The 27946-nt window shown below is 39.4% G+C and overlaps 2 protein-coding genes across 2 annotated transcripts in view; both read left to right on the top strand.

The window, feature by feature from the left end:
• The window catches only part of LOC139123876 (uncharacterized), a 94935-nt gene that overhangs the window by 12427 nt on the left and 54562 nt on the right, over positions 1–27946 (top strand). The window lies entirely within an intron of this gene.
• Positions 20704–27056, top strand: LOC139123875 (uncharacterized protein C17orf113-like). The gene is made up of 3 exons (XM_070690027.1): positions 20704–20961; positions 21205–22362; positions 26892–27056. The coding sequence occupies exons 1-3, from the start codon at positions 20704–20706 to the stop codon at positions 27054–27056; spliced, it is 1581 nt and encodes a 526-aa protein (XP_070546128.1).

Below are 27946 nucleotides of genomic sequence, written 5' to 3' on the forward strand. Positions count from 1 at the left end.
ACGGTGATCAACTCATGTAAGGTCACATTTACATTGAAAATGGCTGCAATGATTGTTGTTTACTTGTTGTTGTTTTTGTTTACTCAGTCTGTAAGAGACAATGATACATAGATAAAAATTGTCTAAAGAAGTGCCAAAAAACTTGAAATAGTATTTTTGACAAATATAGATAAAAGAGTTTGAAAGTAATTGACATTTTTAAGGAAAATTTTAAAAATTTGACCAAAATCTTGTTTTTTTGACCCCAATAAGCATCTCATTTGGCATTTATCATCATTGATGACATCATAGATCAATACTACAATAGTGCAAGAAATGTAGATAGTGTTTCATGTATGGATTGTCAATATTTGAAGAACTATTCTCAGTACACAAATGATAATTTCCAACGGTGATCAACTCATGTAGGGTCACATTTACATTGAAAATGGCTGCAATGATTGTTGTTTACTTGTTGTTGTTTTTGTTTACTCAGTCTGTAAGGGACAATGATACATAGATAAAAATTGTCTAAAGAAGTGCCAAAAAACTTGAAATAAATAGTTTTTGACGAATATAGATGAAGAGTTTGAAAGTAATTGACATTTTCAAGGAAAATTTTAAAAATTTGACCAAAATCTTGTGTTTTTGACCCAAAAAAGCATCTCATTTGGCATTTATCGTCATTGATGACATCATAGTTCAATAGTGCATGAAATGTAGATAGTGTTTCATGTATGGATTGTCAATATTTGAAGAACTATTCTCAGTACACAAGTGATAATTTCCAACGATGATCAACTCGTGTAAGGTCACATTTACATTGAAAATGGCTGCAATGATTGTTTACTTGTTGTTGTTTTTGTTTACTAAATGGGTACATTATAATTTTTTAAAGCTGAAATGTGTCAAAAGCAGTGTCAAGCTAAGTATCTTGACGTTTTTATGAATTTTCATGAAATATTTCCAAAAAAAATTGAATTTTTCATGAATTTTGAAAATTTTGACCAAAATCTTGATTTTTCACCCCAAAAATTAGTCATTATGTATTTTTAATAAAAAGGACGACACATATGAATGCGGCATGAAATGTAGATAATATTTCATGTATACATCATGGTACTCTGACATCATCTTATTGCAATAAAAACAATGTGAATGAGATGGTGTAACTTGTCCTATGTAGTCTATTATTATTCAGCGCACCAAGGTATATCAATACATAAGGTATTCAGTGCTCTGAGGGTTAATAACTCTGGATAAATGGTCTGTGTAAGAAATAAGGTTGGTGACAGTGGAGCGCCCCCTAACAAATCCATGCTGATTGTCGGCCAGTGCATTCTGCACGTGATTATAAATGTGGGGAAAGACAGCTTTTTCAAAAACTTTACTACAAATAGGGAGGAGTGAGATTGGCCGGTAATTACAGGCCTCATTACGAAGGCCAGATTTATAAACCGGAACAATATTACCTCTTTTGAAATGAGACGGAAAAACACCAGTCTGAAGTGACTTGTTAAAAATCAACGTAAGCGGTAGAGCAAGTGGTTGTGAACAAGTACAAATGACTCTGGTGGGTATCCCATCAGGACCTAGAGCCGTATTAGGGTGTAAGTTGTTCAAAATGTTAGTCATTTCATCAACAGTAACAATGACATTGTTTAAACAATCATTAACAACAGGTTCGCATTCACGGACAACATCACAATTATCAGTACTAAAAACAGACTTAAAATACCTATTAAAAAATTCAGCCATATCGGGTGGTGTAACAGCACTGATCGCATCATGTGTAAGAGACGTTGGGAAAGAATGAAAATTGCGTCTATTATTTATGAAAGACCAAAAGCGTTTACTATTTGTTACTATTTGATCTTGTACGTCATCGAGGTAATCATTGTATGCGAGCTTCTTGGCTTGTTTAAAATTCCTTTCGTAGTTCTTTGAATGCTGTGTACGCGTCTTCTGTTTTTGATGCTTTGTATCGTTTGTGTGCTGCATTTTTTTCTCTTAACAGACATATAATATCAGATGTAAACCAGTGCGGATATTTTCTTGGGCGAATTTTAATTTTTTGAACGCAGTCGTCGATGCATGCATATTTGATGAATTTTTATAATTCGGGTGCTAAGTCAAGAAATACCCACTCAAATTGGATGTTCAAAACATGGTAAAGATGCTCATATACCCGAGCTGTATCAGTATGCAAAGACAGTTTGCAGGATCATGTCATTTAATTGCTAATTTGCATATTTTATGAGTTTTTGTAATTAAGGAAATATGTCTAGAAATACGACAGCAAATTTGATGAAACTTGGAATAGATGTTGATCTCAAAGTGTTGTAATAGCAAACAAACACATTCAGCAGTCTCTTGTCAATTAATAGCTAATTTGCATATTTACTGAACTTTCCTTTAGTTATGTCCAGAAATATTGCACCAAATTTGATGAACCTCGGTACAGATGTTGATCTTAAAGTGTTGTAGGAGCATGCAAAGACATTTAAACATGTCATGTCAATTAATTGCATATTTGCAAATTTAATTTACTCAATTTTCATAATTAGGATGAAATACTTATTCAGATTTCTTGAAACTTGGTATAGATGTTGAGCTCATCTTGCTTTAACTGTCTATAAGGACATTTATCAGTATCATGTTAATTATTATTAGCTTTATTTCAGGATAAAAAAACATCATCCCATATCAATTAAAACAAGAAAAAAAAACCAGACAAAAAAGAAATAAAGACCAGACAGAGAATACACACATCACAAAAAAAGATAATGCTCAATCGGCTGTTGCAAGCTAAACCCCCCAAAATGTGTTTCAAGAAGGCTAAAAATCAAAGTATAAAGAAACCAAACCCGAACTGTTTTTTTGAATGCTGTAACTATTGGTGATTTAACAGCAAGTAATAAAAAGATAAGAATATATTTATGTAGCTTGTACCAGACGATGCAATTATGAAGGCGAAAATGCTCTTCGGAAGGGACAATTTAATTAGGACACATAAAGAACAGTACTGTTTTGGCTGGGAAACTTATCATCAATGTTCATATCTAGTATGATGAGAGCCTATGTTAAGATAAAAGAAAGTGAAAAGGATTCTAACCCCTTTAAGCTTGGACAACAGATCTGATTTTGCTTTAAAAGTTATTCATTGTTGCCTTCAACAGGCAGGTCATTTCATTTTCACTTTTCACAATCAATGTGTTTGTTTCTTAATCACTCGTTTGATATTTTATTCAGAGCTACTCAAGAAGCAATTTCAAACATGAAAAAAATGATTTTAAGTTCTTGGGAACAATAGTTGTATTCTCATAGGATGATATCAAAACTCTTCGGAGGGGACATATTTTGTCTCTTCGGAGGGGACAGTATAATGTCAAACCAACTAGATGTACAAACCATGTAATCTGAAGTTATTTGATAGTACGTACCGGTATGTGTGGACAGTCTGAAGGAGTATCACTTTACGTCACTTTACAGCAAAAGTTTTAAAATTGAATAGATCATACTTAGAATTATTTTTTTCTAGTTGTCTACTCTGAAGAGTGTGAATGTCCCCGGCACACATACCGGTACTTGCATTCAAGATACACAATTCATTTATAATTATAGCAGTCCTGCTATTAATTTAAAACTAAACACTAAACAAATTTTCAACTTCTAAACAGTACAAACTGTAGCAAAACATGCACACACTGTTTGTTAGGGATAGAATAATTGTCACAATATTCTGTAAAATATCCTGTAATGCACACACCGTTTGATTTGGGTAACACAATTGTCACAATATTCTGTAAAACATCGTGTAATGCACACACTGTTTGATAGGGATAGAATAACTGTCATATTCTGTTAAATGTGCTGTAATGCACACACTGTTTGATAGGTATAGAATAATTGTCACAATATTCTGTAAAACATCCTGTAATGCACACACTGTTTGATAGGTATAGAATAATTGTCATATTCTGTGAAATGTGCTGTAATGCACACTGTTTGATAGGGATAGAATAATTGTCAGAATATTCTGTAAAACATCCTGTAATGCATACACTGTTTGATAGGGATAGAATAATTGTCATATTCTGTTAAGTGTGCTGTAATGCACACACTGTTTGATAGGTATAGAATAATTGTCACAATATTCTGTAAAACATCCTGTAATGCACACACTGTTTGATAGGTATAGAATAATTATCATATTCTGTGAAATGTGCTGTAATGCACACACTGTTTGATAGGGATAGAATAACTGTCATATTCTGTCACCAATTACCTTACCTGTTTGTACTTATAGGACTTCTTCCCTGACTGCTCTCTAACCGCAGATAAGATCTTTAAATTTCGCCTCAAACCCCCCTTGGTCTATGAATAATTACCCACGATACTCCAGTTTTTTCTCTGCGCTCATTACACTTGGACGTGTATTGAAGAAGCTCTCGTTACCGCTTGGATTTTATCCACTCTAGATCGCTTTTCGGTGTTTTTTTCGGGAACTCACTAGAGAGCTAAGTGTATCTTCACTATGGTTGTGCCGTTTTTTGTGTTCTGTACATCGCCTTTGTTCTTCTTTGAAGACTTTGTTCTTAATTGTTGTTTCCGGCGATTGGTGCCTTTGCCGCCTTTTGGGTTATATGGCTTATCGTTTTTTCCCAATCGCCATTCTCGTTTTTTCTTTTCGTTTCGTTGGCCAGCTTTCTCGTTATTTACGTCATGAGTTTGCAAGTCCGACGTGAGGGTGTTTGCGGACATGAAATGTCGAACCTCGATCGGCACGACAAGTGCCATCTTTGCCGCGCTTGTAATCGGTCCAATACTTGTGACATTTGTCATAATTGGTCTGATTTTGATTGGGACAATATTTCTTCTCCCACTGCGTTTGCTAGCCAACGGTCGTGAATTCTCCATCTACGCTAGCAAGTTCAGAATGCAGAATCGTTGGTTCAGATGACGGTGAAGTTCCTTTGACTCTTGACCAACGAAAATATTGATCCCTCTGACCGGCAGTCGGCTTCGCGGAATTGGGAAGACTCGACGATTGGTCAGGCGGATAAGGTAAGTGGTTCAGGTTTAGGGAAGATCGATATGTCCGACAGTAGTACCAAGGAAACCCGAGAGGTCACGGTACCTAGTGTGGGCAAACCTAAGGTTGAAGTTAGGCAGGACTTATGCTGCGAAAGATCTCCGAAGCGACGTTCTAGTCCGAATTATATCTCTCGCTCCAGCCGAGGCTTACGTCGTAATGATTTTCCGCCTCAGCGTTTTGAGGGTAGACGTCATCGCTCCCCTTGCAGAACTTACAGGGAGCGTGATCAATCGCCCTATCGGTATGACGATTATGGGGCTCGATTGAGCTCTCCTGACCGTCCGACCTTCGACCCAAAGGTCGAGCAGCGGAGATCTAGACGCGAACCTAAGCGTTTTAGACACGATTTCCGTTCACCAGAGAGAGAGGCCCGTTACTATCATCGATCAGGGTTATATCATTCTGACTATTCTGATTCTGATGATGATTTCCCGAGGTCCAGACGTCGATATTCAACGTCTAGGCGTTTTGAACGGGACCACGGCTTGAGCGGGGCGTTGCACGCCACAGCGGAGTCACTATCAGTTCAGCAGCAAATGCTGATTAATGCTGGATTGGGCGGTACTGCTACGCAGCCTCATTTTGGTGAGAGAATGCCTTCTCGGCATAGCCCCCAGGATTCTGGCCGAGTGGGAGCGTCTTGTGATGCACGTACCACTCTGCGTCGGGGGCAAGAGACTTGTAGCGCTAGTGATTTTTCCCTCTCGCGCGACATGAGGAAGGGGAAAAAACAAGATGGCGCCCGGACGATGACTCAGCACTTCGCGGCATCCGGCAGTAAAAACGCGTCGATCAGTTACAGCCGCGCCCTTCCTTGTCTCGTCCCCATGCTAATTCTGAGAATTCGCTCTCAAGGGACCCTCATAAGAGATATGTTTCCCAGGTTGAAAGTGAGGGTGAGTCTTCAGGGCCAGTCCATTCACTTTCAAAAGGGGAGGGAGATCACAATCCAGAGATAATCCAGCTACATGCCCCTTCAGTGGATGTCAAGTTGGAGGGTTATCAGTCGGATAATATTACCACGCAATCAGTCATTAGCGAAACTATAGCTAAGGCACCGGAAAATGATTCCGATATGCCAGAGGACCAGGTTAGCGTGGCAGAATCACAAGCTAAACCTAGGGAATCAAATTTTGCACAGTGCATTTCCTGGGTATATGAAGCTTTTGGTAGTGACTGTCCTAAACCTCAGGCACCTGTCCAGATTGAGTCAGTCACTGCTTCGGAACTGTCTAATGGCCCAGAGAAGCAGGTTGCTCACAGGTCGTTACCCATTTCTCGAGTTATCACTTCAAACCTCGAAAAAGTTCGGAGAGAAGTAGCAGGGAAAGTGCAAGATTCTAACCCTTTGCCAATTGGCAAGTATCCATGGGCAAGGTCTAGTTTAAAAAATAAATATTATAAGACTCATGCCTCTCTATTTTCAGGGGGACTCCCGCATTTGGATAAAGACGCCTCTACTGTGGATACTCAATCATCGTCTTTTAAGACCATTTCGATTGATATGCCTACGTTTCGCCAGCTGGGTGACACAGTTAATATGACCATCCGTGCAGCATCATATATTGACTGGCTTTTGGGGTTAACTGTGCGTGAATTGCAAACTTTGCAACTCCCTGATAAAGCTAAGCAGTCTCTTAGGGCGCTCGCTAATTCAGTGAATCATCTCTCTGAGTTTGCTGTCCGAAATCATGTGGCTTATACATCTTATCGAACGCGATGCATTTTTGAGTCGCCACTTCGTTCAATTGTCTGATGAGTTAAAGGGGAAGGCTTGATTAGCACCTTTTTCCCCTAAGAACGTGTTTGCTGGCACTTTACCAGACCTGGCCAAGCAGGCTACCCAGGAGTGCCAAAATAATGCTTGGTTATTCGAAAGGAATAAACAGAGAGTGAGTGGTTCAAAAGCTACTAACGTGTCGAAACCCACTAACAAATTTAAAGGTGGAACCACAGGGGCCAAAGCATGCCCTCAGTCACAGAAATCGCGTGCTCGGCCTTTTAACAAATCAAATCGGGGTAAGGCTAAGAAACCCTTCCCCTCTTCTACCCCTGGGGGAATGGGTCACCCCAGCCAGCAGTCCTGACGGGCTCCCTCCCCTCCCGTCCTTACCATCACCGGACATTCCAGTGGGAGGGCGGCTCTGTCAATTTGGCCCCAAGTGGGATGCCATAACAGACGACCTTTGGGTATTGAATATAGTAAAGGAGGGTTACAAGCCAGAGTTCACTCATCCGCCCCCCCTGGCTTGTACTCCAGTACAGTTTCGCCCCCTCAACACAACACAGACCCCTCAGCTCACCGAAGCAGTTCAGGGGTTGGTGTCCAAAAATGTGGTAAGACGTGTAAACCCATCTCTGGAGGGTCCAGGGTTTTACAACCACCTGTTTCTGGTGCCAAAAAAGACAGGAGGGTGGAGGCCAATCCTAAACCTTATATACCTCAATCGTTTCTTAAAGGTAGATTCCTTTCGGATGGAGACAAATTGGTCGATCCTAGCTGCTATAGAACCAGACGATTGGCTAATTTCGATCGATCTGAAGGATGCATATTTTCATATTGCAATCCACGAGGACTTTCGCCGGTACTTCCGTTTTAGAGTAAACGGACTAGTTTACGAGTACACGGCTCTACCCTTCGGGTTGGCAACGGCACCACGCGTTTTCACCAGAGTAGTACTCGCGGTTGTTGCTTTCCTACACAGGCAGTCAGTCAAAGTACACCCTTACTTAGACGACTGGCTTCTTCGCAACAAGGCCAAGGAAATTGTCTTGGAGCATCTCTTGTTGACCTGGAACACTCTTCTCCGCCTCGGTTTCATACCAAGTGTGGAGAAATCGTCTCTGACACCATTGCAGGACATGGTTTTTGTGGGGATGAGACTGCACTCAGACAGAGGCATAGTATCACTGACTCGAGATCGCATAGACAGACTCCTGTCTCTAATACACGGTATTCTCCCACAGTCGTCAGTCCCTGCCAGAATATTATTAGGCATAATCGGGACGATGGTGTCCATGATAGACATCGTCCCATGGGCTCGCCTTCGTTTACGCCCGATTCAGCTGTACCTCCTGTCAGTGTGGCGGCCAAATCGACATGCCATAACATACCCGATCCCTATCAGACCTGCCCTGCACTACCACCTATTATGGTGGGAGGACACGGAAAATTTACAGCGGGGTGTTTCACTGAAAACTGTCAGGCCGGACAAGTTCCTTTTTACAGATGCGTCTACCACAGGATGGGGTGCGCATCTGGACAACCTGTATGCAGCAGGTCAGTGGACAGTGGCTGAGGGCGGGAGGCACATAAACTGGTTTGAGCTGCAAGCCGTTTTCTTAGCTCTTCAGCGTTTCAAAGTTTCAGTGACCAACCAGAGTGTCCTCGTCAATACAGACAATTCCACGGTAGTTGCCTATATAAACAAAATGGTGGGGGACGAGATCTCCCACTCTTTGTTTCCTGGTGTGGAATCTATTGATGTGGTGCAAAGACCACAATGTTCGTCTCCAAGCTCGGCATCTGCCGGGAAAACGAAACCACATAGCAGATGCCCTATCGCAGAACCGCTTAGTGCAACCGACAGAGTGGGCACTACCTCAGACCATTGTGAACCAAATATTTGCAATTTGAGGAACTCCAATGTTAGACCTATTTGCGACATTCAGAAATCGCAAGCTCCCGCTCTTTGTGTCACCGATACCGGATCACAGAGCAGTAGGAGTAGACGCCCTATCAATGTCTTGGGAGAACATAACAGCATACGCGTTTCCCCCTCTACCACTGCTACCACTAGTACTCAAGAAGTTAGCAGAGGAGAGGACAATTATAACTCTAATAGCCCCACTGTGGCAGAAAAGGCCTTGGTTTCTGATGCTATTAGACCTGATAATAGATTTCCCTTTGAAACTGCCTCAAAGAGAAGATTTGTTATCCCAGGGGACACTTCTAACTCACCCGGAACCAAGCGTGTTCCACCTTCACGCGTTCAAGTTGTCGAGCAAGCCCTCATTGAGAGAGGCTTTTCTAAGGCAACTGCCGCCATTATCGCCAGACCACAGCGAGCCAGTACTCTGGCAACCTATGAAGACAAATGGCGGAAGTTCTGTGATTGGTGTGGTGAACGGAAGATTACTCCAATCAAAGCCTCTGTAGAACAGTTAGCGGAGTTTTTTCTTTTCCTCTTTAGAGACAAAGAATTTTCTCCCCGTACGATTGCTGTTTATCGTACTGCCATTTCAGCTACCATTAAAGGCTTAGGAGGTGAGGACTTTGGTCATAATAGTTCCCTCTCCGCTATGATCAGAAACTTCATAATTGAGAGACCAGCGAGAAGAAAATTGGTCCCTCAGTGGAGTTTGTCACTGGTGTTGCGGGCTCTACAGGAGCCCCCGTTTGAACCGCTACATACTACTAGCCTTAAGGCTCTAACGTATAAGACTGTGTTTCTTATAGCCCTGGCGTCTGGTAGACGCAGAAGTGAAATTCACGCTTTTGGTGTAGATGAGGGCTTGCTGGCTATTAGCAAAACGGAAGCTGTTTTGCGCACTAGACCAGGTTTCTTGGCCAAGAACCAAGCACTGGATTCAGTAGCACAGCCTGTTATCATCAAAGCACTTGACACACTCACAGGCCCTGAACCACAGGAGAGAGTTTTAAACGGACTGAGCATTTTCGAGCAGGTAGAACTAGACTGTTTCGACCTATCCCTCCGTCTCCTAGAACAGATTGCTCAGCTGCCGACATATCGAAGTGGATAGTTGCGGCTGTACGCTGGGCATATTCGGAAAGTTCTTCTACTAATTTACGACTTTCAAATGTGACCGCTCATGAGGTTAGAGCCCTGTCAACATCATGGGCTTTATCAGCTGGAGTGCCTGCAGACGAAGTCATTCGTGCAGGAACTTGGCGGTCAGCTAATTCATTCATCAGTTTTTATTTACGTGACATGGCCTCAGAATTAGAGGGTTTATATTCTCTTGGCCCGCTGTCCGTCAGTCAACAGGTAGTTTCAGGCAAATAATTTGTCCCAGCCTCCTAAGGTCTGTGGTATTCTGTTGTTTGTCCTATAAGTACAAAAAGGTAGGTAATTGGTGACAGAATTGATGTTTAAACTTAAACTAATTTCTGTCATATAATTACCTACCGCCCTTCCTCCCCACGGTTTTGTTTGTATTTATTTGCCGTGAGTGTAATTTCCACTGGTTATTATTTTCTCATGGTAATATTTGATTTATTACCCCTATTTTCTGGGTGGCTTTCACCTTCAGGAAAGGCTGATACATGCAGTGTGCTAGTGAGTTCACAATATGCTGCAGATTAAAGCTGGTGTATCGTGGGTAATTATTCATAGACCAAGGGGGGTTTGAGGCGAGATTTAAAGATCTTATCTGTGGTTAGAGAGCAGTCAGAGAAGAAGTCCTATAAGTACAAACAGGTAGGTAATTATATGACAGAAATTAGTTTAAGTTTAAACATCAATTCTGTAAAGTGTGCTGTAATGCACACACTGTATGATAGGGATAGAATAATTGTCAGAATATTCTGTAAAACATCCTGTAATGCACACACTGTTTGATAGGGATAAAATAACTGTCATATTCTGTGAAATGTGCTGTAATGCACACACTGTTTGATAGGGATATAATTATTGTCACAATATTCTGTAAAATATCCTGTAATCAGGGAAAGACACTTATTTTTTTACCCACTTGCCCTTTGGGCAAGTGGGAAAGTTCACTTGCCCGAATTGGAAAACCACTTGCTCATTAATATTATGTGTTTTGAAAAAAGCAAAAGCAGTGATTTTTTATTTCACACTTTATCATGTTATTCATCAAACTTCATGATGTAGTGAAAAATGTCAGTCACTCTCTCAGTATTCTCCCCAGACTTCCAAGAGTGCTGAGCAGCTCATTAATATTCATGATCATTAATTAATATTCATGAAAAATTATAATATTTAATATGCTTGTATGTTTACTTTCTTAGGGCTGTAATAATGTACAAATAATAACAGCCACTTCCACTGTACCTTCAAGGAATCTTTTCAGTTTTAACTGAACTATACAGAAAAAAAAATCTTTAGAAGTTATAAAGGAAGTTTTGAAGGTTCTGGAAATAATGTACTTCTTTGTCATGTTTTTACACTGCGTATATCATCCCTCACCACTATGAAGTTATCATTACATTACACTATACCAGTATCCTGTTTTTTCTGATGACTTAGGTGGTCTTTTTAATGCTCCTGCGCAGATTCAGTAACTTTAAATCAACAATTTAAGGGTGTCGGCGAGTTTGCGATCTGTTTTGAAAGCTGAATTTCTCGATTTGAAATTCGGTCCGATTTCTTCTTTGCAGTCATTTTAGAATGGGAAAATTCACAAACAGAGAGGTTGGTTGCCACGGACAAGTAACTTTTGGCATATTGACATGAGAAATAAGTCAGTGTCCATTGAAAATTCAAAGACTGGACCCGTTGACACCAAAGCTTGCTCGTGACCATGCATGCTGTTATCTTTGCATGCAGTCTTTCCATAATGAACCCCCAATGAATGCCAGTCACTGAACTGAACATTGCAATGATGAGTATGTTTTAGTAAAGTCCTATTTATTGTGCTAATTTTCGCTACCTAATGTTATTTTTATAGTGTTGTAAACATTCATACCAACCACAAAAACTTCGTGTGTGTCTCCTTTTTGATCGTACCGACATGTGACACCGTAATCTTGTCTTGTGAGGGCAAGGAACTTTGTGGACGTACGCTCAACCAGCATACTGTAATTAACCAATGGTATTGTTTATTGAAAACGATCATGCAATTTTATGAAAAACTTTATGCTAGTTTGCACAATGACATAAAATGATTATTATTTGTTGTTTAAGTCAGTGTTCCCACATCAGAAAATCGATCTCATGGATTTGATTTCGAGGTAATTATTGTCCCATCGGGCAAGTGGCATCGACGTTTCACTTGTCCGAATGCGACTTTCACTTGCCCCGGGTAATCGGAAAACCGTTAGTGTCTTTCCCTGGTAATGCACACACTGTTTGAGAGGATAGAATAACTGTCATATTCTGAAATGTGCTGTAATGCACACACTTTTGATTGGGGTAGAACAATTGTCACAGTATTCTGTAAAATATCCTGTAAAAATTATTTTTTTCCAAATACAATTACAATCATGCACAATAAGTACCAAATTATTTGAACAACTTTTAACATTAAACATTTAAATTTCACACTCCATGCATTAAATCAATGCCCCGTAATTCATGGAAAGCCATTGTAAAACGTCATGTAATTGTAAAGTCTTACAATTTAAACTTCTGGTGTATAAACTGTAACATTTTAAATGCTGTTCAGTGTTCGAAATAATCGGTGGCAATGGTGGCATTTGCCACCAAAAACTGTCAATCTGCCACCAAAATTTTTTTCTGGTGGTATTTTTCTGCCACTAAATTTTGGGTCATCATGTCATCGATCCTACGGCTGGAATGAAGGAACACTGAAGGAACACGCGTTGTCTGACGGCGGAAAACTCATTACCGAAAAAAACCCCAAACTAATTGCGACATTTTGGCATGAATGAAAACATAGCGTGAATCCAAACTTGTGATTGGCTAATCTCCATATCGATGACAGCAGCTTTTGTACACTTGACATGTTGTTGCCCTCTGTGATAGCCGCATATGCAGTCATACGGCACAAGATAAAAGCATGTTGTGACATTTTGAAAACAAAGCCAAACTGCAGCCTGCATGAATTAAATAATAATAAATACTTGCAATTCATTAGCCAGCACAGGGCTCAAAAATTCTATCGCCCGACGCCCGTGGCTAGTGAATTTTGCGTTCGGGCAAGTAAAATCAATATGCTTCCCATCCGGCGGGCAAGTGCACCAGCGGTTGAATTAACTAAGCTCTGGACAATTCAAGCTTGAAAACGTATTTCATTAGGTCTGTACACGCCTACAATCATTGTAAGTCCTTCAACTCTCAGAAGTTTTTTCTGAAAACCCTTGAAAATCCGCCCGACATCGCAAAATGATCGTTCTTGCTGTTGTAAAACACAAAAAGTCGTAAAAATAGAGTTTTGCGACATGTTCTCTCCGACGACATGGAGTGAACTCACTGTTTTGTATGTGTGCCGTAAAGTGGTATGCTCTTGACAGTGGTTGCCATTCTCTTTGTGCAAGTGTATGAGTCGTATGACAGTCGATCGGCTTCACGCGATAGTGTAATTGCACCAGGTGCTTGGTAAATGGATGTAAATTTATTCGAAGCCATGGATCTCGGCAATGCTTACTGTTCAAATCAACCCCCAGTTGAAAAAGTACAAGTTTACATCATAGTCGAAACGGGCTCAGTCGACCAAGGAGGCCACATATTGCAGCTACGTATTGCGTGAGATGCAGACAGTTTCAAATTACATGACCTTGGTTGTTAGGAATCGGTTCTCATTTAGAGAAAACAAATCTGCACTGAAGAGTAACGAAAACGAAACTTGAATCTGCTCTCTTGACGAGTACATTTATCAAAATAAAACTTTGAAGGCCTGCTGTGCTCAGTGAGCAAACATGTAAACAGCTAAAAGGGTTGCAGATGTACACGTGCGTATGCATTGGCAGATAAACACTAGCAGAGTAGTTGTTTGTGATCTCAGCTTGATAATAAAGAGCAGCAGCTAGCCATGCACATTGTAAATCACACAATCTTATTAATCTTATGCAAAGATTTTAATTTGGACTCGTTAGGTTGTGGAAAAACCAAATTCAAAGATGTTTTCTAGATGGCCAAATCTATAGAAAGGACTAAAGTATTCTCACATTTCTTCTGCGACATTTCAGATTTGGTAATATTCCTTCATTTTAACAAGATGTAGTTCATGTTTGAATCTGTTTTTTCACTCTTTGAATTCATTTCATATGGTCAAATTCTTGCTCTCTGTTACAAATTACTGGTACAGTTATTAGAAATTTAGGGCAAGTAATTTTTCCTCTGGGGCAAGTAAAAATGAAATTCACGTGTCCCACGGTTAGTAAGTTTGAAAAAATTTTTTTGAGGCCTGCAGTATGAGTTGACTTTTTGTGACGTGTACTCACCATATTTTCAAGAATTTATAAATTAGAATGAGTATGAAGCAATGACAAAATGTTGTATTGTACCGATCACATGGTGTGTTAAACTGCCACCAGATTTTTCATAATTGCCACCTGATTTTATATCCGGTGGCAAACTTTTGCCACAAGAAATAAAAAAGTATTTCTATCCCTGCTGTTCATGGCATAAACCTGTACTGCATACTAGTACATGACCTTCCTTTTACATTACAGATTATGTTTTGTCAGCAACAAACTCTTTGCACTGTCAAGAGACTCTTTGCAAAATCTGAATCTTAACCGATCTGATGTGGTGTGTTTTACATCAAGTTCTGGTGGGTGTACTTTGCATATGCTTGTCAGCGGTTCTGTAGATAAATCTGCTTCTTGAGGCCATTCAAAAATGTTGCACTCTGGGTCTTGAGATATTTCACGTATGTAACTCAAAACCACCAAACCATCACATTGAAAGGAGTCAACCTGCAAAACAAATGTTGCTGTCTTCAGTATAACTCCTAAAAGAACACTTGCAGTGGTGTTATTTTTGTACAAGGGTTTTATGATACGCATGTTCAAAAAACAAGAATGGAGAAAGGTTTATCTCATAATACCTCAAATAAAAGTACTTTACAGTAACCACTCTGAACAGGGGAGTATTTTGACAAAAATATGTAAAACCTGCTTATCACTGCAAAATTTGCTTAGCAGTCAAATTGATGTTAATTATGGCTACTGGACACTTGGACCTTGTTTGTTGACCAATGCTATGCAGGTTTTTATAAGATTTGTAAATACTATCAATGGATGTTTAAAAGTTTAATGAGTATTTATGACTGGTATATTGAAAACTGTCACGAGATAGTTTAGGTGTTTACTGGGACCAGCTGTTCCGTCTAATTAGAAATGCGCAATTACCTTTGCAATGAAAATATGATCCACCTTTGCTCTTGATAGTATTTTGACTGCGACAAAGTCTTGAACTTTGATAGTAGACGGGTCTGGCTCTTGATGGCAAGTAAGCTGATGAGGGACATCCTGTGGATAGACATCTTTCCAATTTCCAGCATAGGCAATCCACTTGCATTGCTGGTAGTTATCACTTCTGCAGCTCTCACAGAAACATGTCAGAGACCTGGTTTTGATGCAACCCTTCACACCTGTACTTTGAGCGCAGTGTAGTTTCCTTGTGCCTTTGATGGTCTTCAAGCATCTATCTTCTCGAGTACGACAGATGTATTCCTTGGGTATCCATAAGAATGTACGCTTTGAGTTTTCATATTTCTTTTGACGGCTGTCATAGGATGAATTTCCAACCTCTTCAAGTCTGTCCTTCCCAAACTGATACAGATCATATGGTGATGAGATTTTGGTTTGCCGATGAAGTATTGCTTTTGCAGTATTGTACTTCACAACAGCACCTAAACCATCGCAAATGCTTTTACCATGGCTTGTTTCATAGAATGATCTCATCACCTTGCATTGGAAATCATCTTCAGAGAACGATATATCGGCAAACAAAAGTTTACCCTTATACTGACATGCTGCTCCATCTGTGAATTCAAATACTTCTCCGAGACTTATATTTTCTTTCCGCAGTTCAGTAAATACTTTCTCTTTAAAACTGTGTACTGCATGTGCATCATGGCTCTTATCATCAGACACACAAATAAAGGAATGTTTGATCACTGTATTCTGATCATTAGCTTCATTTTCCTTTTGTGATACGTATGCTGTGAATATGGGGTGAATTGTGACATGCTGCTGATCCCAGTGAGCACTCTGAATTTCATCTTGTTGCTGAATTATAAAATCTTCTGCAAAATCCATGCAAACAAGAACTTCACCAGGCATCAGATTTTTGTATATTCGTTGAAACTGGGTTTGCTGCCATTCTGCTCGAAATTTGTGGGCTGCGTATCCTCCATCAGCCTGGCCAGGTTTGCCGAGATCTTCCTCAAACTCATCAAAGAATTCCTTTTCACTCCCACTCTTCTGTACCAGTTTAAGTTTTCTCTTTTGCTGTCCATCCTCTTCAAAAGTCAATGACTGCCAGCGATCCCATTTTATTTCTTCTGACTGACAAGATGTAGTGCCTTCATATTTCTCCAGAAACTTTTTGGGCCCACACAGTTGACATACTTCAAAGATGCAGTCTGCCTTTGGATATTCACCATCATAATCACATATAACCTCAGTGGTTATTTCTGTCTTCTGCATCTTTTTTCCAGTAGATTTGTTCCATCCAGCAACTTTCAGAGCAATGTTTTGACAGACCATAACAAGCAACTGATCCTTGATGCCTCATCTACTTTTTTCACATTTGGTGGTTTCATCTTGTCATTTGACCAATCTTCTCATCAGGATACTTCACCTTAAACATGCTGTAGGCCTCTCTTTGTGTTACTATCATGATGTATTTTTGGATTACTTGTTTCTCTCCACTCTCCAGCCTGACACTCATTACATCCCTCTTACACGGCATCACTCTGGACACTTCTTGACTGAGGTAAAAGTCTTCAACCAATCTTCGCTTTTCATTGGATATCGCATCTTTCCTTCTTTTACGAGATTGCATCTTCCACCATTCTTGTCTTTCTGTCTTCTTTATTTTGGTATATTTTGTGAGACCGAAGGTTTTCTTAATTTGATTCTGCATCCTGTATTTTTTGACAACTTTGGTTGCTGCAACTTTTGTTAATGTTTCATATGCTTTATTTCTTGTATTACAGGAACCTTTCCTCCCTGGCTTAGCATCCTTCACACCATCAGCTATACTCTCTGTTAGTACTTGGAGCACTTTTAATTTTTTCTGTTTTTCTGTCGTGTTCAGCAGGCCTGCTTCTGAGAGAAGGTTGTTAGTGATTGGGGATGATGTCAGTCTGGCTATGATTTTTGCTCGTTTTTCAGGAGTGTTTGGTAAACTTTTCTTTGCTCTTTTGAGAGCTCTCCATTCTGTCGTTCGAGACATGTTACCAGGTTTGTTTCTGGTGGGACTTGATGATATGCATCTTTTTTGCTCGGTTTTCTTTTTCTGTCTGAACAGTGCAACTCTTAATCTTGTCTTTTCTCTATTTACATCATTTCTCTTCTTGCTTTCTTGGTGTCTTGTTATAAATTTCCGTTTTGTATCTTGTTCCCGAAGACGTCTTTTTTTTTTACTACTTTAACTCATGCGCCAGAGAATAGATTTTGATATTTTGGTCAAAAGAGACTCATCAATTTGGGTGGATGGTATGTTAGCACCTTTATTATGTGTATGTCTGACTTTTATCTTCACTCGCTGGGCCCTTTTCTTTAATTTCTGTTTCATTCTCTCTTTGGCTAGTAGCTCAGGCTTTTGCAAACATTTTTTGCGTAAGATGGCAGCATCCCTTCGTTTTCTTTCAGCTTCCCTTTTTTTCAATTCCTCATATTTCTCTCTTCTTTCTGACTGTAATTTGGCTCTATAGCGTATCTGTTGTTGACGACGTTTTTCTCTCAATCGGTCTAAATTTGTTTCCTTTCTTGTTTTCATTATTGATGGGATACTATCAAATATGGAAAAAACCAAAACATACACCTAATTCCTTTTCACTGAACAACATGTTTGTGCAATATTCAGAAATGATGCTATGAATCAGTATGATGGTATCAAGCTGTCTATCAGCCAGTGATTCATCTTTTACAAGTATTTATATCAGTACATAGGGGAAAATTTGTGAAATCATTTCTTCAAAAAATAAACTGCGAGTTTATTTTTCTTGAGAATAAAGTAATCTTATTTTAGAATATCATTACTTTGTAATGCAAAACAATAGCCAGTTATTACCTTATTAGCACACAATGCTCATTTAAAATGATAGAAGAAAGAAAATATCAACTATGGCATTGAGACTGTATTAGTAATATGCAAGATTTGTCCCCTCCAAAGAGCTCTTCGGAGGGGACAAATCAGGTTTCGGACAAGAACAAACATGATTTAGTCTTTCCTAGATACTGACAGGTATCACATTATAATATTATTGTATAAAGCTTGCCATTATTCATCACATAGTACTTTGTAAAATTCTGATCTTTCCATCATACACTGATAACAGCCCACTCTTCGGAGGGGACATAACGTTTCGGACACCAAGATCATCCACAAAATTCCATGACAGATACAATAAAATGAACTAGAATGAAACCAATGGCACTCAGGTGTAAAATTTTAGTTATATTGTGTCAAATTTCTGTCATAAAATTTACTAAATACTCACATACAATCTTGCCAGGGTGCTCCCACTCTGAAGTCTGAATTTCAAATGCAAACTGTTACAGGTCTGCAGTTATTTTTAGCCTGGTGGCAACAAACAATTGGTTGCCATAGGAACAGCAACAAAATTTTGAAACATTGTATGTGTTCAGGGGATTCCACTTTGAGATACAAGTTTAGCTAATTTGTATCTCAAGCTCTTTCACTTGCAGCACTGAGTCCAATACCATTTCAGTTGAAACACCTGTTACATATAAAAACAGCATATTTTTGGATAAAAATACACCATTACTACTATTTAATGAACCATTTGCAACTAAAGCCATGTATGTACAGCACTACTGAATATTAAAGGGGAAAAATGACCACTGAATATTTTCACAGAAAGAATTTATTTTTTGTTGTCATGTTTGAGGGGGTTTAGCTTGCAACAGCCGATTAGTGGAAATTACTGTAAAATACTCATATTTACATAAATTTTAAGCGACTTTTTTAATTGGACGATGAAACAATTTCATGTTGATCATCGAAAAATTGCAACATTGTGTGAGTCAGCAAGTGAATCGCAGAAGAACGTCACAATTGTATAAAAAAGTCAGTGATTGACATTTATTTTGTGAGAACGACAACGCAAATCAGGCAACACGTGCACAAACCGCAACTTAGGTTCGCGTTGATTGCGCCAGAAGTTGTCGGTGGGCAACCAGATTTTATTTTTGACTTGCCCGAACGTAAATTTGCTTGTCCCGGACGTCGGGCGATAGGAATTGTCAAGCCCTGTAAGTGTTAATTTTTTTAACAGTAAGATCAAATATCGCTGTGTTGCGGCAATTTTGTCACGATTTTCTCATGTACAGAGCCATAACTCAGACATATTTCCACCAGTATCATTCAAAGTTGGTACAAGGACATTGACCTATTTCATACATATGCTCGTCAATTTGTTTCACGTCATGTAGCTCAGTATCATGTCAATTATTGAAATTTTGTAATTAGGCTGATATGCCAAGAAATACTGCATCAAATTTCATGAATCTTTGTACAGATGTTAAGCTCAATTGCTTTAACAGTGAAAAAGACATATATCAGTGTCATTTTAATTAATTTGTTATTGCATATGTAATGAATTTCCTAATTAGAGTGATATATCCACAAATACAATGTCAACTTTGATGAAACTTGATACAGATGCTGATCTCATAGTGTTGTAAATATGGTACTGGTGATAATCTGTTAGTGTTAGGATAGTATGCAAAAATACCTGAAATGTCATGATGCACTATTGAGTTAAAATAATTCATATCAAGTATGAGATGTTTTTCTGTTATATGGGCCATGCCATATGGGTAAACACTTCCAAAATATTTATGAGAAGGCCATTCATGTTCATTTAAATTATCCAAAATGGATGTTACTTTGATACCATCATTGAGTAAGTATTATTTGGGTTCACTAATTGTACTGGTATATTTAAGCAATAAAGCACACCCAGCGATGGTATACAAATACAATGATGACCAGTTCACAACATACCGGTATATGCATGAACAATATCTAGCGATGCCTTTTTGAAATGAACTGGTCAAAATCGAGTGGTACCGGTATACCGTCACTTGGTGTGAAATATTTCTATGATATATTGAGAGCTGAGAGCGCACCCCCATGACAACCGTGGTATATGGCGAATATACCATGGTTCTTGTCGCGTCTTTACGGTCAGATCACTGTAGTTGTGCCATCAATATACTGGTATGATATGACTTGTGTTATACCGGTATGACTACCAATGTATGAAGTATAGGCTAAGCCATGTCTCCTTGGTAAAAACATCCCAAATTTTGATTTGAAGGCTATCATAATCAGAGGTCGCGTTTACGCAAAAAACATGGGTATTTGACGCAAAAATAATTTTTTTTACGCAAAAATGAAATGTCGTGCGCAAATACTGACGCTTAGGAAATATCGTTCAGTGCTTCCACAACCTGCGTCGTCAGCTCACGCACCAGAGCAGCGACCTAAAAAACCCACAATGCACAGTCGAGCTAGTTGCTTCTTTCTTTCACAAATTAGCATATCAATGCACCGCGCCCGTTGAAAGGGTGCATAGAGATTAATCATGAGGGCCCAGCGTGCTTGATCTTCTAAGCTGAGTCAAAATGTATCAATTTTGTGATATTGAAGAACGATTCGATAAGAGGTAAAAATTGAAACATTTCAAAATTTCCGTTAGCCGTACACAAATTACCTCATAATATTTTCGATGTTTGTTGAGATGGTAATTGCACGATGCCGAAAAAAATACAACCAAGTTTACTGTCTTATCACTTCACTCGAACACCCGCCACTGGAACGAATGCAAATAGTGATACGCTAGCTACTGCAGTAGGTAGGAGTGAAGTAACAAGGCAAGTCAAAAATGGTGAGTTTACGAGCCCAGATACTGCCAGTGCCACTGCTGATGAAACGGCCGTAGATAAGCTTGCCGAAAGTCGAGAGGGTTTGACAACAAACGACTCCCCCAAGAAAAGAGCCAAGATCGTAACGGTAAGAAAATACCGCCCTGAATGGGAAAATGAGTTTCAGTGGTTGGAAAAGCAAAGGTTGTCATTCAGTGGTCGCGAAGTCGACAGAATGTTTTGTACAGTATGTCGCAGTGGTGGAATGAAAAACACATTCACCAGTCTTTACGGATGCGGCGATCTCCAGATATCGGCTTTGAAGTGACACCGAGATACGGAAGAACACAGAACTGCTGTCAAAAACAAACCTCTGAAATCACGCATGCAGAACGTCTTATCAGAAAACTCTGCCAAGAAAGTGGACTCTCACACTGCAATGATGCGTATCATGTATACCATGGCGAAAAATGAAATGCCAGACTCCGTTTTTTTGTCGCTGATCGAACTTCATCAACAAAATGAATGTAAAGCCCTTTGTGATGCCCCGACCTACAAACATCATAGCAGCATAGAAGAAATGCAGCAGGCAATCGCCCAAGTTATCAATGAAGATCTGTATCAGGAAATTGAAGCCAGTCCTCTACTATCTGTTATAGTTGATGAGACAGTGAACATCACCGTTGACAAGAAACTGATCATGTTTCTAAGAATCATAAAAAATGGCAAACCAAAGAATATATTTGCCAACATCAAAATCACCGCTGGCAACGCAGAGACTGTGACAGCCGCGATATTTTCTCAGCTTGAGAAAATGAATATCGATACTGCCAACGTCATCGGCCTTGACTCTGACGGAGCATCTGTTATGACTGGCCAGCACAATGGTGTTGGTGTTCGTATGCAGCGAGGGAACCTGTTTTTGACGCAAATCCATTGCGCTGCACACAGAGTCGCATTGGCATCTTCAGACGCAACCAAGGGGATTGAACCAGTAGCTAACTACAGGCGTATTGTCAACTCCATCTACAACTACTTTGAATATTCGGCCTCCCGATATGAGCGTCTGCGGGAACTGAACAGGGCCTTGGACAACGCAGACTTTCTAAGTCTAAAACAACCTTGCTCCGTACGTTGGTTGTCACTGTCAAGGGCAGTAAAAGCCATCAAATGCAACTGGCCAGCATTGATAATGGAGCTAGACGAAGACCCTCGCAATAACCCAACTGCCGATGGAATTCTACGACAGATAAAGCAGTTTTCTGTCGTAGCTTTAACCCATACTTTGTCCGACGTACTTCCTGTAATGGAGCGATTGAATTTGGTGTTTCAACGCGAGGACGTGAATTTGTCGGTGGTGAAACCCGTGGTCAGTGCTACGATTGCCAGTCTAGCTGAGTTGCGACGTAATGGTATGTCTGGTGTGAAAGAGCAGCAATTTGAACGGGAGTTTCGACAGACCGACACTGAGATAAGGGGAATTGGCTGGGGTAGCAAACAAGCCATGCTAACATTAGTGACACTGCACTGGCAGATTCAACAGACCTTTGTTAGTCCCCATGGACACCGTCCGGGGGGACTTATAGGTTTGGCCATGTCCGTGCGTGCGTGTGTCCGTGCGTGCGTGTGTGCGTGCCTGGGTCCGTTCACGCAGATATCTCAGACATGCCCTGGTCAATTTCTTTCAAACTTTGCACAAGGATAGTACCCTACCCCATACAGATGCACGTTGATATGTTTCACAATGCAATCAAATTTGGCCGTGTTAGAGGACTTTTTAGTTTACACCTCCATAGACTCCCATGTATAAGGCAGTTCTCCATAGACTCCCATGTATAAGGCCAAGCAAACTAAAAATTTGGTTTCTCATCGTATTCATATTGCAAAAAGGATGCAGTGACACAGTTTTTAGTCCCCACGGATGAAGTCCAGGGTGGCTATAGATTGGGTCATGTCTGTCCGTTCGTCAATCCGTTGGTCCATCAGTTCACGCAGATATCTCAGATATTTTGACAAAATGTCATGTGACCTCAGTGACCTTTGACCTCAAATATACATATTTGTCCATAACTCAGTAACAATAAGTGCTACACCCTTCATATATGGTATGATGGGACACCTTATGATGCCACATATTGTACCTTATTAATTATGCACATATCTAATTTTGAGTGAGCCAATAGAGCTAGAGGTCTGAATTTTGGTATGTAGGGATAACTTAGCAATACAATTTTTTTGACAAAATATCACTTGACCTCAATGACTTTTGACCTCAAATATACATATTTGTCCATAACCTAGTAACCGCAAGTGGTACACCCTTCATATTTGGTATAATGGGACACCTTATGACGTAGCTGTGGAAACGCAGCTATCTGTTGGCGGGATAGCGGGCATCGCTATGCGGGTCAAAGGTCAACCCCGCCACGGATAGCTGCGGGCCAACTGCGAGCAAAAGTGGATCTATTACGACGACACAACATGTATCGGAACTTTGAATGGCAAAATAAACCAAAGTGAGCGTAATTCAATAAAATGACCTATACCTGCCTTAACTCTGATTATTGCTCATTCCCTAACTCCTTTTGTGAACAAAATTTCTGGTTCGTTTACGTAATTCGGCTGATTTTCCAAGGAGTACTCAAGATTTTCACTCCAGCTGCAAAGTTTGACTTCTATTGATATGCTAATAAGGACGTCGCTCGTTCAAACGTGAATAGCATGACGGCGGGTCAGATCCTTGTACCTCATTAATGTACCTCATTAATTATGTGCATATCTAATTTTGAGCGAACCAATAGAGCTAGAGGTCTGATTTTTGGTATAAAGGGATAACTTAGCAAAACAATTTTTTTGACAAAATGTCACGTGACCTCGGTGACCTTTGACCTCAAATATACATATTTGTCCATAACTCAGTAACCACAAGTGCTACACCCTTCATGTATGGTATGATTGGACACTTTATGAAGCCACATATTGTACGACATTAATTATGCGCATATCTAATTTTGAGCGAGCCAATAGAGCTGGAGGTCTGATTTTTGGTGTATAGGGATAACTTAGCAACACAAATTTTTTTGACAAAATGTCACGTGACCTCGGTGACCTTTGACCTCAAATATACATATTTGTCCATAACTCAGTAACCACAAGTGCTACACCCTTCATGTATGGTATGATTGGACACTTTATGAAGCCACATATTGTACGACATTAATTATGCGCATATCTAATTTTGAGCGAGCCAATAGAGCTGGAGGTCTGATTTTTGGTGTATAGGGATAACTTAGCAACACAAATTTTTTTGACAAAATGTCACGTGACCATGGTGACTTTTGACTTCAAATATACATATTTGTCCATAACTCAGTCAACACAAGTGCTACACCCTTCATGTATGGTATGATGGGACACTTTATGACGCCACATATTGTACCTCATTTATTATGTGCATATCTAATTTTGAGTGAACCAATAGAGCTAGAGGTCTGATTTTTGGTATACAGGGATAACTTAGCAATACAATTTTTTGGGGCGACCAGCGATTTCGAAGCTGTTATCGTATTGGTTGGCTGAATCTTACCAATATAATTACAACAATACAAATAAACTCCCTAAGTTGCTGTGAATAGTGACAATCAACCAATCAGATATAACCTTGCAAACACGCTGCCAGTCAGCCGTATTTTTTTGACAAAATGTCATGTGACCTTGGTGACCTTTGACCTCAAATATACATATTTGTCCATAAATCAGTAACCACAAGTGCTATACCATATATGGTATGATAGGACAGCTAATGTGCCACATATTGTACTTCATTAATTATGTGCATATCTAATTTTAAGCGAGCCAATAGAGCTGAAGGTCTGATTTTTGGTATATAGGGATAACTTAGTACTACAATTTTTTTTTACAAAATGTCATATGACCTCAGTGACCTTTGACCTCAAATATACATATTTATCCATAACTCAGTAACCACAAGTGCTACACCCTTCATGTATGGTATGATGGGACACCTGATGACGCCACATATTGTACCTCATTAATTATGTACATATCTAATTTTGAGTTAGCCAATAGAGCTAGAGGTCTGATTTTAGGTATATAGGGATAACTTAGCAATACAATTTTTTTGACTAAAATGTCACGTGACCTAGGTGACCTTTGACCTCAAATATACATATTTGTCCATAACTCAGTAACCACAAGTGCTACACCCTTCATATATTGTATGATGGGACAACTTATGACGCCACATATTGTACCTCATTAATTATGTGCGTATCTAATTTTGAGCGAGCCAATAGAACTAGAGGTCTGATTTTTGGTGTATAGGGATAACTTAGCAATACAATTTTTTTGACAAAATGTCATGTGACCCCGGTGACCTTTGACTTCAAATATACATATTTGTCCATAACTCAGTAACCACAAGTGGTACACCCTTCGTATATTGGGAGACCTTATGACGCTACATACTGTACCTCATTAATTATGTGCATATCTAATTCTGAGCAAGCAAAAAGAGCTGGATGTCTTATTTTTGGTATATAGGGATAACTATAGGATAGAAATTTTTTGACCAAATGTCATGTGACCTCGACATTTGACCTGAAATATACGTTTATGTCAATAAATAAGTAACCACAAGTGCTATGTCCTTTGTATTTAGTAGGATGGGAGACCTTATGACAACACACACTTTACCTCATTAATTATGCACACATCTAATTCTGGGCAAGCGAATAGAGCTAGAGTTCTGATTTTTGGCATATATAGGGATTAATTAGCAATACAATTTTTTTTTCAAAATGTCACGTGACCTTAGACCTTTATAATATATATATATATATATATATATATATATATATATATATATATATATATATATATATATATATATAACTCAGTAACCACAAGTTCTATACCCTCCAATTTTGATAGGATATTAGACCTTAAGATGTCACAACTTGTACCTCATTTATTATGCGCATGTGTATTTCTTGGCTGGCCAATACAGCTAGAGGTCTGATTTTTTTTCCCGATTTAGAACCATAACTAAGACATGCCTCATATGTTTCAAATTGGGAACAACGACATAGACCTATGTGCCCATAGATCTGAACAATTACACTCCAGTGATACTTCTTAATGACTACATTGCCCCGCCCCATCAAGACTAATACTCCTATTACAATTGGGGACTATGTCATTGTCAATGACTTGTTTTAACTAGTTGATTTTATCATGGATGTGTTAGAGAAATATATCCATGTTTTGAATAACAAAAAAACCTGAAAACTTAAGTTTCAATATTATCAATGATTTTGTCCAACTTGGAAGCTGAAGCGAGGGTTTTCTGTCTTTGGGAAAACAACTGATGCTAAACACAAATAGTGTTAATGCAAACACACAAGGGATAGTCACTGGTTTGTAATTAGGAGGAAAGGCAGAGGAGTCGGTCACACAGTTGATGACGATGTGCTGTCTATCGTCAGAATTTTATCTGGATTAATACTGTAATAGACTTACCCTACCCTACCCTGTTGCGTGATGAAGGTGGCATCGAATAATATGGATAAGGTGTATAATACTGGCAATACTGGCAAGAATCTATATTGAGCTGCTTGCTGTGGTGTTTGTTCAGTTGATGCTGTCCAAGTCTTAGTTTCACTGAAGCTAGCACTTCGATTGACCGAGGAAGTTTGTGTAGATGTAGGCACAGGGGACTTAATACCGTGCCGTCCAAGCTCCTTCTGTACAGGATTTACTATATTTTTGGTTTTATTCTCCACTCATCAAGAGGAACTTTTTGTTACAATAACTGTGCTCTCCCTGGCTTTTCAAAACTGTTAGTAAATTTACGAATTTAGGTTGAAAAAAATTAGTAAGTACAATTACAGCCCCCCCCCCCCCCGATTTTTACAAACCAATACTGTCAGTCAATATTTCATCAAATGGAAATTACATAGAACTTATAAACTAACAATTTCACACTTTCCCTTTCAAGGTGTGCTTCCTGTGGCTTTAGTATGATCAAGACACAAATACTAAAATATTTGTACAAAGCATGCTGCTGGTGCCCAAGTATATACTCCTACTTCTCAAGATGTTTACTGCAAGGAAGGAGCCACTGTGAAGGCTGCCATGACCAACAACATTTACTACATGGCAAAGAAGAACTGCCCAAATGATCCTTTCAGTGACCTAATCAAACAGACATACAAAAATTGACAAACACTTCATGCTTTTTCACACATTTATTGTGTTATTAATGCTGAACACATTTGCAAAACTCAATAAAACTAGAGAGTACATTAGTCATGATACAATTCAACTGTTCTAAGTGTCATCCTCAGGGATATCCTCACCCAAACAGTGTGCCATTTTGGCCAACCTTTGAATATTATTGAGTAATCTACACATCAGGTCATGATCACCAACATCATCAGCAGTTGTACCTCTAGACTGAACATTGTACATCAGTCTCCTGTTTTTCATACCCCATATTTGGAAAGCCCTGTGAAAGTTGAAAGTATTCATGTCTCTCAAAGGGGGAGCCTCTATAGCCAGAGTCATCAGGCAACTGACAGATGATACTTTTAGGGATGCCCTGAGTTTTGTTTTCATCAAATTATAACGGGAAAACCCCCTCTCACAGTCTGCTGTACTGACTGGTATGATAAGACTAATTTTTGCTAGTATGGACACATTGGGATAAGAGCTCAAAACATTCATGTTCAGTATCTGCTGCCAAGTTGCCTGATAGGGCATGCTTCTATAGTTGCAAGACAATATACCTTTAACATCAGGCCATTCATCCCTCAAGGCAGAAGAATCAATCACTGGTTTACAAATTCTACCATCTTTGCCATTTCTTCACAACCATAGTGCTCACACAATGCATCTATCTCCTGTTCACCATATGTTTTGTACTCCTCACTAGAAGTTGGTGGATAATTACTTGGTACAAAAATTTTGAATGCACCAAGCAGACCAAGATCATCAAATCTGTCACTGAGGTTTGATACTAATTTATCTATGTACTTTTCCCTGCTACTCTGAAACCACTTCCTGTAGTTTTGATTGTCACTGATAGCAATACCCTCTGCCCCTTCTGGGAA

The sequence above is a fragment of the Ptychodera flava genome, assembly GCF_041260155.1.
Source record: "Ptychodera flava strain L36383 chromosome 23 unlocalized genomic scaffold, AS_Pfla_20210202 Scaffold_23__1_contigs__length_28996876_pilon, whole genome shotgun sequence".
Taxonomy (NCBI): Eukaryota; Metazoa; Hemichordata; class Enteropneusta; family Ptychoderidae; genus Ptychodera; species Ptychodera flava.